The sequence below is a fragment of the Miniopterus natalensis genome, chromosome 1 (genome assembly GCF_054644295.1).
Source record: "Miniopterus natalensis isolate mMinNat1 chromosome 1, mMinNat1.hap1, whole genome shotgun sequence".
In the NCBI taxonomy this organism is placed as follows: Eukaryota; Metazoa; Chordata; class Mammalia; order Chiroptera; family Miniopteridae; genus Miniopterus; species Miniopterus natalensis.
Genome location: NC_142081.1, coordinates 124,275,284 through 124,291,084, shown reverse-complemented (window position 1 = coordinate 124,291,084; position 15,801 = coordinate 124,275,284). Strand labels below are relative to the sequence as shown.

The 15,801-nt window shown below is 38.3% G+C and overlaps 1 protein-coding gene across 1 annotated transcript in view; it reads right to left on the bottom strand.

Annotated features, from left to right (window-relative positions):
- GPR158 (G protein-coupled receptor 158) overlaps positions 1–15,801 on the bottom strand; it is a 315,239-nt gene that overhangs the window by 284,377 nt on the left and 15,061 nt on the right. The window contains exon 2 of the mRNA XM_087815878.1: positions 4,213–4,318. Coding sequence (XP_087672004.1) covers positions 4,213–4,318 — 106 coding nt within the window. The remainder of the gene's footprint in view (positions 1–4,212; positions 4,319–15,801) is intronic.

Sequence of the window (15,801 nt, the reverse complement as noted above, 5' to 3'; positions counted from 1 at the left end):
TGAAGTGAACATTTTGAAAATGGATATTTGGAAATGTTTTCAGTGCTATGTGGTTTTTGTTGCCAGAAACTATAAATACTCACGTAGCCATATAGTTTAAACTTGGAAATAAAATGTCCTAATCTGTTTTAAAGTATTCCTCGTGAAAGTTTGAGTGAGTTTTTAACCTGATCCTTTAAAATATTAAAATTCCCAGCTTTTCCATTAGTTTGCAGGAACCAACTGACATCGGGTAAGATGAAAAACTGCCAGCTGAATTTCTGCAAAACCCTTTGTAAAATTGGTAGGTAGAACTGAAAAATGAGCATTGTGATTTAGCAACAGTCAATAATTTATTTCTTCAATTTGAAATGACACATCCTTGTGAGGTACATATTCAACTATGACAGACATGAAAACTACGTATAAAAATAAACTGAACTTAGAGACCTCTGAATCACTGCATTACTAAGTATTAAGCTAAGATTTTTAAATGATGAAGTATAACCAGTCAGAACACTCACGCTAAAAATTCTTCAAAAATTGTGATCTATTACATTGCTCACATTAAAGACATATTTATTTTTATAAAATATAATCTACATTAAAATATTATTTCACTTTTATCTTATTTCATCATCCTGATTAAGTTTTCTGATTTATAATATGCAGAATACAAAACAAAAGATATATATATAATTTGTAGGTTAAAAATATACATATATAGCTTGGCCAGGCGTGGCTCAGTGGTTGAGCATCGACCTAGGATCCAGGAGATCTCAGTTCAATTCCTAGTCAGGGCACATGCCCTGGGTTGCGGGCTCCACCCCCAGCAGGGGGCATGCAGGAGGCAGACAATCAGTGATGATTCTCTCATCATTGATGTTTCTATCTCTCTCTCGCCCTCTCCCTTCCTCTCTCTGAAGTCAATAAAGAAACTATATATATATATACATATATATATATGTGTGTGTGTGTGTGTGTGTGTGTATGTATATATATATACACATATACATACATATATACACACACACACACAAATACTATGGGTGGATGCATAAAGCATTTTTACCAATAGAATATAATCAAAAAGTTTCAAAGACACTCTCCTAATATTTCCTGCTTCAAAAAGTGATTAAAAATTTTTTCTTATAATGGAAACAAAGCAAAAGAATACCATTAAAACAAAATAAGTATAGATTTCTAATGTTTTAAATAAACTATTCTGTAAGAGAAGATTTTGTGTACTCAAAGCAAACAATGATATGAGAATAGGTAAAGAATGATTTCCGTGGATGCTGACAATATGAGCAAGTCCTTGCTAGAGTAATCTGAATCAGTTACAGAAACAGTCAGAATAATCCTGCAATCCAGTTCAGAGTGTCAACTCAGATCTTGTTTTACTATGCCCTTCAGAAAACACTTTGTGGCCTCATAGACCCTGTAACAACCCATACCCACTGAGTAATTATTTTCCTCCCAAACCACTCCATCCTTGTCCGAAATTCTCCTAAGGCTTCTGTCATTGGTCTACATACCATTTATTTCCAACACCAGGCTCGCAATTCTGGTTTAAGATAACTTGGCAGCTGAAAAGTCAACACACTGGAAAACATTTTTAAGTGAAAAGTTTGCCTCAATTACAAATTTGAAATTTTTAACATCCGGTAGTATTTGCAAGGGAAGACTGTTAAACATTGGCAAGATAAAACCCACAGTAAACAGGATATTCACACCCTACAGATATAACTCATGTTAACTACTTCCCAAAATAAGCCGATTAACACAGTGATTCTTGGGGTCCATAACAGAAGATTGGTGACAAGGAACAAAGGAAAGCCAGTGCAGATGAAAAGTGCCCTGAACAAGAGATATTTCTTTCTGTTTTCCCAAGCAGTAAAAACTTTCAAGATAATCCAGTTCCTAGTCTCCAATTCACATCAGTACAGGGAAAGAATTGAAAGACTATTGCTAGCCACTAGACAGAGGATGTGGTATGAAACTGTTGCAGGTGCCCTGAGTAACCAGCACCAACTACAGGACTATGGAGAAGCCCAACAAAAAAGTGTGTCAGTCAGACTAAGCATCAAGGGCCTCATGGGCTCTTGATCTCCAAGATCTCCTACTCCCAACTCCAGTACCTAGGCAAGGAAAAGGGGTATGGGGATCCACAGTGTATGTCTTATAGACATTTCAGTGTTTGATGATGTTATTTTTTGACCACTGAACCTCTTTCTATAACATTCTTAAATGAGGGTTATTAAACTGTGGGTTGTCTTTTAGGATCAGGTTTTCCTATAGAAAAAAATATATAAAGTTCTCATACTTAATTCCCAAAGTTACACATTTCCACCTAAACTTTGTTAACCAGAATGGAGGATAATGTTTTATCTTGAAATAACTTCACTTACTTGAAAGCTTTAAAAAGAAACAACACTCAAAAAGTTGAAAAGAAATCAATCTTCTAAAAGGAGAAAGAGGTTCTGCTACTATAACCATCGAGTCAACTAACCAGGTGTTCTGTAAAGAAACAAAGACTGCGCTAAGGTTATTAGGAGCAATCAGCAACTGCAACAAACTGAAAAATAAATACCCCTTTGTTCCTAAACAGACTGCTTATTGAACTCCCAGGGAGCACGGCGGAAACAAGGCTGTACAGAAATGAACACATACAGGTGATGCCCACGCAGAGAAAATCTGCTCCAGCAAAAAGACCCGCAGAGTGGCTACATACCATGGGCATGGAGCAAATAATCAGGCTAAGGATAGTTGCCAGATTGGTGGCTGAAATTCATATCTTTAGAAATGCCAGAATCATCCAAAGGGAAGTGGATACTCAGAAATGTTCAAAACTATAAGAATGAATAAAGGAGGTGAAAAGAGGATCTTAACCGAGTTGACAAGACAGAAACATTTCCTTGCATGACTGGATCCCAATGGGGGGAGCGAGGGAAGTGAGGGCCATGTGGAGGCTAGTGGAGATGTGGGAGGTGTTGGGATGCGTGGGAATGTGCGTGGGGTGCTGGGGAAGTGGGGTCATGGGGATATGGCGGAGGTATGTGATGAATTTAGAAGGATGTGGAGAATTATGGGGGGTTTAGGGAGCAGGAAGGTTGAGGGATATCGTGGTGGGGAGTATGGGGGCAGGTGGAGGTGTGTGTGGAGTATAGGGATAAAGTGGGAACTGCAGAAGATTATCTGAGGAGTGGTGGAGGTATGGAAGTATGTGGGTTGTATATGGCAGAATATGTGAGACGATGCACAAGGGAATCATACAATGGACACATGTACAGGCATGTAAAGCTGTGCCCATGTCTGTGTACTTTTTAAATTAGTAATGGCACAAATAAGTGCTTACTGTTAATTTTTCCTTTGATTTAATAGTCCTTACCTTAAAACTGCACTATATATAACCACCTTTCACAAAGGGCAAAAAAATAAGAGATGTAGATTGCTACATTTATGGGGATATCCCCTCTACTTTAAATTTCCTCACAAATTCATGGACGCAAAGTTGAGAAAGCCCAAGTATTTAAGGTCAGGAACTCAATTGTACATTTGTGCTTAACCCTTTGGGACCTCAGAAACAGATTACTGAAAATGGAATCAGGATGTTACCACATTTCCTGTCTGAAACTACAAAAGACAAGTGACAGTCTTATTTCCAGATGCAGAATCTCTGTGCCTGTCCCTACCAACCACAGTCCCATGAAATAAGGCATGGACAAGAAGATAAAAATTGGAAATACATACACAACTATACACATTTACTGGTTCCTGTTACAGTTTTCTCCTTCTTTTCAATATTCCCCTGCCACACTTGCTTTTCTGGCAGATGGCAGTGTGTCTAAATGAATAGCATCAACGTTTCAACAAGCATCATCTTCCATTAAAATATGCATAACCTGGTTGAATCCTCCAAGGCTGGTTTTTCACTTCATTGCTATTTTAATTTCCAGCCCCTTTTGAAGAACAGGGTCAGCCTTTGACTAAAGCCAAACTTCAGACATAATTTCAGTTTCAACCTTCTCTTAGTCTCCAAATGAACAGTTATTCTGCACAAATTTAATTTTCTACTCCTTTTTCAGTTCATTTGGCAACATTCAGACCTGCATAAAAGAAATTTTTCCCAGTAGGAGGCCTCTTGTTCACTTATCCGCACAAATACAATATATCATAAGTAATACATTTCTGGGCTTCTGATTTCGGAGGGCTTTATTTTCATGTTCTTACCTCTGAATTGTTGAGATGACATTTGTGAGTTCCTGAAAACCAGCCATCACTCGAACATTGGTCAATGTCCACTTTCTGAAGATTTATGTCCACTTTCATGACACCCCTTAAAAACAGAGAAAGATAAAATGAACGAGTTAATCTGAGCCTTTGCAATTTCTAACTCTGTATCCTATCCTGGAAATTAGACAAATCAGCATACATAATGCACTAACATTTTTGAAATTGTCCACTCATATTCAACTAAAGTATACCAAGTGAAGAGAAAGACACAACAGAGCAGAATCAACAGTATTAGTTTTATATAAGTCCTAAAGGCAGGAACTCTCTACTGTTCACTCTCTTCAGCTCCCCATATAATGCCTGGCACACAGCAGATACTAATAAACATTTGTTGATTGACTGAACCTCAGACAGTATTTCTCTGGACATGGTAGCAAAGTTGACTCTGAAATAACGCCTGCTCCCAGTATCTCTTCTATAAAGTAAACCAATACAAAGTCCTCACCTTTTTCTTTCTACTCCTATTTCCCACTGCAGGCCAGGATGGGGAAATTGGTGGGGTGGGGGGAAGGGTACATAATCAGGGAGGGAGGAAATATCAGAAACTAAGAATCTCCTTCCTCTAATTTTCTATAGCAATTACTTTTTTTAATTTAATTTTTGTGTTTTAAAAATATATTTTTATTGATTTCAAAGAGAGGAAGGGAGAGGAAGAGAGAAAGATAGAAACATCAATGATGAGAGAGTCAATGACCAGCTGCCTCCTGCACGGCCCCAACTGGGGATCGAGCCCACAACCTGGGCGTGTGCCCTGGCTATAGCAATTACTTTAAATAGCTCTTTAGGTCTCCCAGTTTTCCACACTAAGCAGAGTTTTGCTTTACCTACATGCATGCTGATCAGCATTTTTCTTATAATCTAGAAAGAAAAACACTGCTTTTCACTTAGCCATCTGAGATAAGTCACTAAGAAAGAGAACTCACAGATTTAGAGCCAAAAGCACAATTGCAAAGAAAGCTACAACTTTATCTAAAACTCCCCCAATTTCTCCATCATTTCTCCCTACATTTTCCTAAGGCCCCTCTCTCCTATATTTCACCACCGCCAGCACCACTAGCATCAGGAGCAGCAGAAATACCTGTCGTGCACTGAACTATCACACCTGGATTTCAATGAAATCAATATTCTGTGTCCTGGGCCCTGAAGCTTGACCTTTGTTGTTGTTTTTCACAAACTTGAGTATAATGTAAACACTCTACTAAAAGTAAAACAAAAACAAATACAAACAAACCCCACACATTTTCAAGATCCCACATCCCCAAATTAAAATATTTTCATTATGATATTATTAAATATGTAAAAACATAAAGGTAGGCTTAAGTTCCTTACATCATAGTTCTCTTAGCTACAAAAAAAACAACCCACAAAATTATAAAATAAGTGCAAACAAAACTATAAAGCCAACAAAATTTAATCTAAAATATCGATTTAAAAACACCAGTGATTGTTTTGTCAAACTAAATCACCTCGGTAGTTCAGCAAGCCTCTTTTACCACGTTATGACTCATTTTTCTTCTCTTTTCTCCCTTTAAACTACTGTGAAATCTTCCAACACAGTCGCTTCATGTCATTTGGGCTTCATTTCCAGTGAATAGATCATTTACTTTTTAGACTGCCTCTGTTCTTTTCTTATTAACCTATGACAAAGTACTACACTATGTGGTACTAACATGCTAAAAAGAGACAGAAAGCAAACAGGGACAAATGCTGACCTTCTGTCAATATTTGGTGATCCAGATAACCCAATATGTGTAAGTTAATTTTTCAGGTAAACACTGAAATGAAAACCCAAAATTTATCATAGAAAACTTACATATCCTTGAAATAGGCCCCAGTTTGCAAAATATTACTATTGTAGATCATAATTTCACAAAACAAATGTTCATATGAAAAATAACTGGATTCCAAGGTAACCGACTAACTTAACCCAGTTCATTCTTTTGCTCTTTCAACAAATATTTATTGTCTGGTATGCACATATCACTGTAACAGATGCTATGTAGGTGAACCACATAGGCCCTGCCCTCAAGTAACACCAAAAGGTAAATGGTTTTTAAAGCATTGGTATGTTTAGTGGAGAGCAGATGCTAAATTCTGGGGAGTTGGGGGTATAGTAGGGATTCAATAAACATTTGTTGACTTGTTGACCGCCTTCACTACCAGAACTTTCTATAGAACTATGTTCCACATAGGTTATGACAATCATGCAAGCCCATTCAGGCTCTGTTTAAGCTTGTTGGGAAATGACATATTCATTCTTTCATTAATTCAATAAATACTTATCGACTATCTACTATAAGCCAAAATTGTCTTTGGCCTTTGAAATACATTAATAAGCAGGGCAAAAAAAAAAACAAACAAAAAAAACCCCTGCCTTTTAGGAAGTTAACTCTAGTGTGGGACAGACAAATAATAAATGACAAGTATAATAAATAAATTATGCCATATATTCCAAAGTAAAAAGCGCTACAGAGAAAAAAAAAAAAACTTGAAGCAGGTAATAAAAGACAAGCAGGTTAAACACTCTTTTAAAGGGTGGGCAGGATAAGGCTTACTGAAAAGTAAGAGTTCTAACTCAACATTGCAGGTATAATTACAGCAGGTTGGCATTCACCCACTAAAATGATCAGTCATCTTCAGGGACACGAGTTTCCCACTATGGTCCACAGCATTCTGCTACTCTCCCGTGAACGTCTTATTCAGAAGGCATTTGTTAAGTAGTAAACTAATAAAAAATATGCATTTCTATTTGTCCCACAATTGTTAGTAATAACGAAGTCAAGTTGGCCTCAGCTGTCCTGCTACACTGATCGTCAGGTTGCAAGATCGTGGGCATCTTGAACTCTCCCAGCTAGCTCAGAGACACGGCTAACTTGGTATCTTAATCCCCGAGGGTTTTCCCTCTTAATTCCAGGCTCACAGGGAACCAACACGTTAACCTCAGCTCGGGAAGCTCTCCGGGCCCCGGGTAACGAGGCGCGCTTCCCCGCGGCGCCGTCAGCGCTGACTCATCCTCATTAGCGCCCCAGCCCCCGCGCCCGGGGACGCGCAAAGCCCTCGGGGAAGGCGCGTGGACTCCCCGCGGGGAACCCGGAGGCTTGCGGGATCAAAGAGGAGGAGAACTTCCCTTTGCGAGCAAAAGCGCGCTGCGGCAACCCACCTCGCGGCTGACACACGCACGCGCCCCCGCACCGGACCGAGGGTGGGCCCGCGGGGTCCCCGCCGCGCCTGCGCCCTGGGTGCCCGAGCGCGTGCCTCGGGGTGGGGGCGCTGCTCCCACATCCGGGGAGCAGGTGCCGCCGGGAAGCTGCAAGCGCGGGGCCGCGGCTGCTGCTTCGTGCGCGGAGCACGCGAAAGCGGGGGGCCCGAAAAGGCGTGGTGAGTTGTCGCCAGAGACTGGAAAATCCAGCAAATAACGTCCCCAGACACCTGGGTGCTTCACGGAACTGCAGACCGGCCCTTTCCTCAGCCTGTCTAACGCCTAAACCGCTGAGACTCGCAATTCCCCTAATGTGCCCTTTCCCGGAACGGGCTGCCATCCTCACAGTTATCCAAGGCCGGGACTCTGCTGTTAGGGAACCCGCCACCCATCAAAGCAATTGCCAAGTTACACAGAGCATGCTTTTTGTCTCCTGCCTGACCCTTTCCCCCCATTTCTGCCACCACTGCCTTGGTTCAGACGCCCACCTCTCATGGGGCTAAAATTTTTTATAACTTCCTAATTTGCTCCTGTCTAGCATTGCTATAGGTAAAGATCCTAGTTGGTAGGTCCCAAAGCTTATATTAGGGTTCTTCTTTAAGAAACAAATACAAAATCATGAACACACACTTCATCACAAGGTGATCTTTGGGCCTATGTCTTTGTGTTATAATGCCGGATGGGTAGTAAGATTGTTACCTGAATTTCTTTACCAGGATGGCTGGCAATAACTTAGCTATACACAGAAATGACTACAAAAGACTTTAATTGATATTACTGTACACAAACGAAATAATCCTGAACCTCCCCTTAGCTGGTTTCCAAAACCCGCAGCCTAGGCTAAACTGTAATGGAGGCAAGTTGTAGTAGAAAGAGGCAGTTGCAATTAAAAATAGCTTCTTTTTTGTAAATTTTACTAGAGACAGTTGACCACAGAACTCATTGCTAGCGCCCATTCCAGGACTCCAGAGAAAGGTCACAATGCAAGCAAAGGGCCCTAGTGCGTAAGCATCATACACTGCCGTCTTCGAAACTGTAGAATCTGATCCTGAGAGTTCCTGGTCAAAGCCAACATTTCCCACTCTCCTAAAGAACAGAAATCCAAACTCCTTGGTATAACATTATACTCCAGCCTCTCCTACTTCTAACTGTTCCAACCACTCTACTGCATACATTCTTTGTTCCAGACCATTCAAAATTACATGTGGGTCCTAAACATTTGTGCTATCTCACAAAACCATTCCCTTATAGATACTTTTATACCTAAAGCCCCTTGGCTTCCTGTGCTTTATCTATTATAATTCCTCTCTAAAGCCTCCATGAATTCCAAGTCTGATTTAAAAGCCACTTCCCTATCCTCCCCCTAATACACTGTGCTTAGCTTCTTCACATCACTTAGTACATTTTATTATGATATCTTATTTTTAATGATTTTTTCCACCGGACTAAAATTCCATGGCTTATGTCTTTACATTTTCCCTTAGCTTCTAATCACTGTAATCCCATTATTTACCTTAAAGAAACTGCAGATAATATAGAGAAGTAAGGGGTAGCTAAACTAACAATGGGAGGGAGGGAAGGAAGGAGGGATGGACTGAGACTGGTTGAGGATACCTAAGTAATCAGAAAACTATCATGAACTGCTATGGGTGAATAGATGGAAAGAAAGATTGAAGAGGTTGAAGGAAAGTTTTGAAATTCTGCTTTTGATAGGGGCTCTTATAATTTCCATAGATTGAGCACCTGAATTAATCTGAAATATAATCATATTACTTTTAAATAATAGAACCCATACTTATGTGAGCAGGGGTTTAAGATTCTTTTTCATTAAGTTTCTTTCTCCTGGGTCTTTGTGCCGGTACACTCCCCTTGATCCAGGATGAAGGAATTAAGGAGGTGACGCAGCTGTGAACAATGTATCATTGAACAGGCATGGTCAGGCCCACCCAACCAGGGGCCAAGATATCATCTTACCCAGACATTGCCAGATGACCAGGAACAAAAGGATGACATCTGCAGACTTCCGGGATTGCACGTAGCTGCATTCCGTTCCCAGCCTCAGTTTACCCCATTTCCCTATATAACCCCATCCCTCAGACCACTCCTTAAGACATGTTTTGGATGCCCATATGCTCCCTGTCGTCTTGGTTGGCTGGCCTTCTCAATAAATGCCTTATATGATTCAACCCTGCCTCCGTTGAATTGGACACAGTGACAGGCAGCCCGAATCCCACTTGGGTTTCCCGGTAACACTTTTGCTTCTTACTCATGTTACCTTGGACAATAATTTTCTGATCCATCACTACAAAAAATTGACAGTAGCAGCACATATGGTCAATATTAATGCGGTTCCAGGGCAGAAGTTATGCTAAAATAAAGAATTGATAAAAACAGATGCTGGTAGACTAGTTACCATCAGTCATTTACTCCTAACAGTAAATAACTAGCACAGAGCCTGGTGCCTTGAAGTGGGTTCTCTCTGTGTCTTCACATGGTCTTCCCCTTGTCATGACTGTGTCCTGATTTCTTGTTATAAGAACACCAGACACATTGGATTAGGGCCAATCCTAGTGACTTAATTTTAACTAAATTACCTCTTTAAAGATCCTGTCTCCAAATACAGTCACATTCTGAGCTACTGGGGGTTAGAACTTCAATAAATTTTGTGGCAACGGAAGTCAGCCTATAACATATAGTATCCTGTTTGGGATTCTGGAAGAGAAATGGGACATTAGTGGAAAAGCTGAGGAAATCTGAATAAAATCTGTAGTTTAGTTAATAGTGTTGTACTAATATTAGTTTATTTGTTTTGATACTTTTACCATGTTTACATAAGAAGTTAATGTTACAGGAAGCTGGGTAAAGGCTATATGGGAACTTTCTGTACTATCTCTAGTAACCTTCTGAAAGTCTAAAATGATTTTGAAATAGTTAAAAACTTATTAGTTATAAAAAACTAGAGATCTTTGAAATGATAAAATAAGGGAAACTCAAAAGTTAAAGAAAAAATATGCAAATAAATAGAAAATGGGCAAATACACAGAATGAAAAGATGAAAGGAATGTTTAAAAACAGTATTGTGATTAATTATTATCTAACACACTTTTAAGAACTAGAGGAAATGGATAAAAAGGATAAATTGATAAAAATAGGAAATGGCAAATTTGCCCCAAGAGGAAATATAAATTTGATTAGGACAATAACATAAAAAATTTAAATAACTTCCCAGAAAAGTTTTAGGCCTACATAGTTTTGTATATGAATTCTACCAAACTTTTAAGGAACAGTTCTTACAGTTTTTAATTTTTTAAAACCAAAAAGAACAAAGACTGTCCAGTTCGTTTTATGTGATTTTGATTCCAAACCACAGAGGGACACTACATAAAAAATGTAGTCCCATTTTAACTATGCATGTAGATCCAAGAATCCTAAAGGAATAGTTGTCTAAACAAATGTTAAAATATATTAAAATAATTATACATCACGATCCACTGGCGTATATCTTCAAGAATAAAAGGATGCTTTAACATCAGGAAACATACCCATTAAATTCACAGCATTAATTTAAAAAAATGAGAAAAACTATATGATTATTGTAATCAGTATAAAGAGGCATTTTACTAAGTTCAAATGCCTAATTTTTTAATGGTAAACTAGAAACAGAAGAGAACATCCTTAACTTGGTAAAACTTGCTTCTATCAACATTATACTTAAAGAGGAAACTTTTCATTAAAATCTTTCCTTTAACCTGGCTGGGCGAGGCTCAGTGGTTGAGCATGGACCGAGGATCCAGGAGATCATGGTTCAATTCCCGGTCAGGGAACATGCCCGGGTTGTGGGCTTGATCCCCAGTCGGGGGCATGCAGGAGGCAGCCGATCAATGACTCTCTCATCATTGATGTTTCTATCTCTCTCTCTCCATTTCCCTTCCTCTCTCTGAAATCAATAAAGATATTTTTTTAAAAAAAGTTTCCTTTAAGTCAAGGATGCTTACTATCACTGATGCTGTTTAGCATGGTACTGAAAGTTATGACTAATTCTATGTATAAAAGAGAGATGTAAAGATTAGAAGATATTAAACTGTCATTATTTGTAGATGATTTATCTAGCAATAAAATCAACAAATATGAGAACAATTTAGAAAGTTCAGCAAGGTTGATGGATACCAAATCAACATACAAAAATCAATAGCATTTCTCTACACCAACAATCTCCAACAAAAATTCTAACTAGAAAGATGCCACTTTAAATAGCAAAATTCTCTAGTAGTTAATTAAGACTATACAAAAGCTCTATGGACAAATTTTGAAACTGTAATGAAAGACAGAATAAATGATCTGAATAAATGGAGAGATAGCCCATGCTTGGAAAGGGAATAAGTTACTATATTTAAAATGTCAGTTCTCATCAAAGGAAGCTATAAATTTAATACAGAACTAATTAAAATTCTATATGGGTTTTTAAGAAACTTGACAGCTAACTTTAAGTAGAATAATAAAAGACAGCTGTAACAAAGAAGGGACAAGAGATAGGCCTTGCCCGAGCAAATATTAAGACATATTACCCAACCATGGCGACAAAACATAATAGTATTGAAAGGAAAACAGACATAGGAAGCAGTGGAACAAATGGAAGGGTCAGAGGCATACATATGCATATAATGCACTTACAGGTATAAAAGATGAGAGTTTTGGAAAGAAACATGGCTCATTAAATGAATGAAAATAATAACTGGATCTCTATCCAATACCATTTACAACTCCAGATGTTGAGAGGTAAAACTTTAAAGTTAGTAGTTTATAACACAAGAGAATATTTTTGTGCCCTGGCTGGTGTTGTTCAGTGGTTAGAGCATCATCTCATACACCAAAAGGTGGTGGGTTCGATTCCCAGTCAGGGCACATACCCAGGTTGCAGTTTTCATCCCTGGTCAGGGCGTATGTGGGAGGCACCCAATCAATGTTTCTCTCTTTCTCCCTTCCTCTCTCTAAAATCAGTAAAAATAAATAAATAAATAAATAAATAAATACATAAATAAATAAGAATATTTTTGTGACGAGGTATTGAAAGACTTCTTAAATGAAACCCAAAAGTATAAGTAAACTGTAAGGCAAAATTTTGATTAAGTAAATAAAATTCCCTTTTCAAGGGAAGAGATGGTGGACAAAGTTAACTGAGAAATGGCACATTGGGTGATATTGCAATGTCTAAAGTTGAGGAGGAAATGCTATCTAGAATACACCAGGATCTCTTGCCATGCAACAGAAATATAGGAATCATAATAGGAAATGGACAAAGGATGTAAACAAGCAGTTTGCAGAAAACTAAACACAACCGACTTACAAACACATGGAGATGCTTAAGCTAAGCAGAAAACAGGAAATGCAAATTAAACCAACAGTGAGGTATCACTATACAGAAGTCCCCCTTAGCCACAGTTTCACTTTCTGTGGTTTCAGCTACCCACAGTCAACCATGGTTTGAAAATATTAAATGGAAAATTCCAGATATAATTGTTACGTTTTATGTTGTATGTGATTCTGAGTTGTGTGATGAAATCCTGTGCGGTCGCACTCCCTCCCTCCCAGGACACGAATCGTTCCTTTGTCCAGCATGTCCATGCTGCATATGTTCCTCCATATCAGTCACTTAGTAGCCATCTCAGTTTTCAGATTGACTGTCATAGTATTACAGTGCTTATATTCAAGTAACCCTATTTTACTTCATTATGTCTCGCTCACTTCATCTCATTACATAGGCATTTTATCATCTCACATCATCACAAGAAAAAGGGTGACTACTATACAATAAGATATTTTGAGAGAGAACACATTCACATAACTTTTAGTACAGTATATTATTATAATTATTCTATTTTTATTGTTAACCTCTTACTGTGCTTATTTATAAATTAAACTGTCATAGGTGTGTATGTATAGAATAAAACAGAACATATAGGGTTCTGCACTATCTGCAGTTTCAGGCATCCACTGAAATATTCCCCTAAAATAAGGAGAGACTACTACACATTCATTGAGCTGGCAAAACATTTGAAAGCTCTAGAATGCCAGGTGTTGGCAGCAATAAGAGGCCACTGAAGCCCTTAAGCTTTGCAGGTGGGTATGTGGACTGACGCAGCCTGTCTAGAGAGCAATCTTCCAATATTTCAAAAAATTCTATTTACTTCTCCCTGTAACACAGAAATCCTGTTCTAGGGTTTGTCTTTCAAAGAAATTCCCACTCAAGTCCATAAAGGAGTGCATAAGCTTACCCCAGCGTTAGCCATGGCGGGAAGTAGAAGACCATCTCGGGGCCCATCCCTGGGACCCGACAGCTTCTACACCTGTGCAGCAGTAGCATGCTTTTAGTAACACAGAAGTGGCCTGTTTGTATATGTAGCAAGAGGAAAATATTTTTAAAACAGAGTTGTGTGAATAAAAAGTAAGCAAAATAATTAAATTTTTTGGCACACAACATGTATATGGGATAGGATCAAGGAAAAGAAAAGAGGCTTTTTTTTTTCGCCCCCCTCCAAAGGGAAAGAAGAGTGATTTCCTTTCTGTTGCCATCTAACTGTAGAAAAGCCTAGAGTCATGTTTCAGTGACTTAAGTCATCTCTGGGTAACTTCCTCACTTGGGGACTCTCATCCTCAGAAAACATTGTTCACAGTAACACCGAATATCGCTGTCATTTAGCTCAAGACCGTAACTATGAGAAGCGCAAGAGAACCAAGAACGCAGTCTGAGCCCCTCTAGAACATCTAGAAGGATTTGACAACAGTCTGCTGTAAAGCAGGAAAATGTCCTCCTCCCCCTCACTGTTTTGCAGTAGACATGTCCAGAGAGGCTTGCCAAAACTTTGCATAGTGACAAACGTCTTCCATCTGTCTGGCTTCTTGTTCTTGGAAGGACTTTTGGAAATCGGGTCACACCTTCCTTGGGAAGATCTGTACATTTTGTGTGAGAAAAAATAAGTTTGATTTTTTTTTTTTTAAAGAGATTCAATAAATATAAAATGAAGTAAGGTCAGTCAGAAGGGACATCTATTCTCCATCTGCAAATACAGTCTTTGTATTTTTGGGTTCCTGAAGGTGATGCTTTTTCAAAGTTAAGTGCAGCACATCTCTTAAAATTACTACGGTTTAGAGTGTGATGACTGTTTTCCTGAAAAATGTATTTTGAGTCTGCTGCTTTTGCAGAGGTAGCTGACTTCATGTCTTATTTTGTTGTTTTCCTTCATTGGAATGCTGAGCTACATTTTATGTAAATTTTAAATAACAAGAGGACATTTTACAAAACATATCCCCAGTGTCACTTATATCACCTCTTTGAATATGACCATTTCTGAAAGGGGTGAGACAGTCCTTTGTCAGTCAACTCAATACAAAGAGATCATCTATACTGACTCATTCAAATAACAATCCTATAAAAGAGGAAGTACTTTGCTCATTTTATAGAGGAAGAAAATAAGATTCAGAAAAGTTACATAATATGTCCAAAGTCATAATTTGTTTAATTGCTAAGCAAGGAAAAGTAATAAAGTATAGTCAGACAACGTAAGTGTCTAATGTGAACACTATAATCTGTTTTAAAATATATAATAATCTCATACTTTGAGTTTCCTGCTGATTTAATTAAACATGCCATTCATGTTAGTGTTCGGCTACAATATCTAAGTGAAAATATGTCTTTCATTAATTCTTAAATTCTTAAATTTCTCTTCTTCTTTCTGTTGACTTAGTCATATAGCTCTTCATGTCAGGTTACCCAACTGATAATCTGCAGTTATTTTAAAATTCTAAATGAGTTTTGTCTAGACCCTCATATTTTATACAATAAAGACAAGTCAGCTGTTCATAGTAATTTTTCAGAGAAAGATATATAGCTTGTGTCAGTGGATACTTCTGATCCAAAAATAATAACAATAAACAGACCCTAAAGCAAATAGAAAATGTTCCCAATTGGAACTTAAAATAAGGAGCTTTGGCCCTGGCCAGTGTGCTCAGTAGATTGGAGCATCATCTCGTACAAAAAGGTGGTGGGTTTGATTCCCAGTCAGGGCACATTCCCAGGTTGTGGGTTTAATCCCTGGTCAGACCATGTGTGGGAGGCAGCCAATCGATGTCTCTCTCTGACATTGATGTTTCTCTCTCTCCCTTCCCCTCTCTAAAAATCGATAATAAAAAAAAAAAGAAAAATTAGATATCCAAGATGTGAACTAAATGTAGGTTTTATTTGTATGCTTTGAACCCTTTGCTTTAAGTTATCATTTTTTAAGTGCTCATTATGTGTCAAACATTATGCTAAATGCCCTTAAAAAATTCTC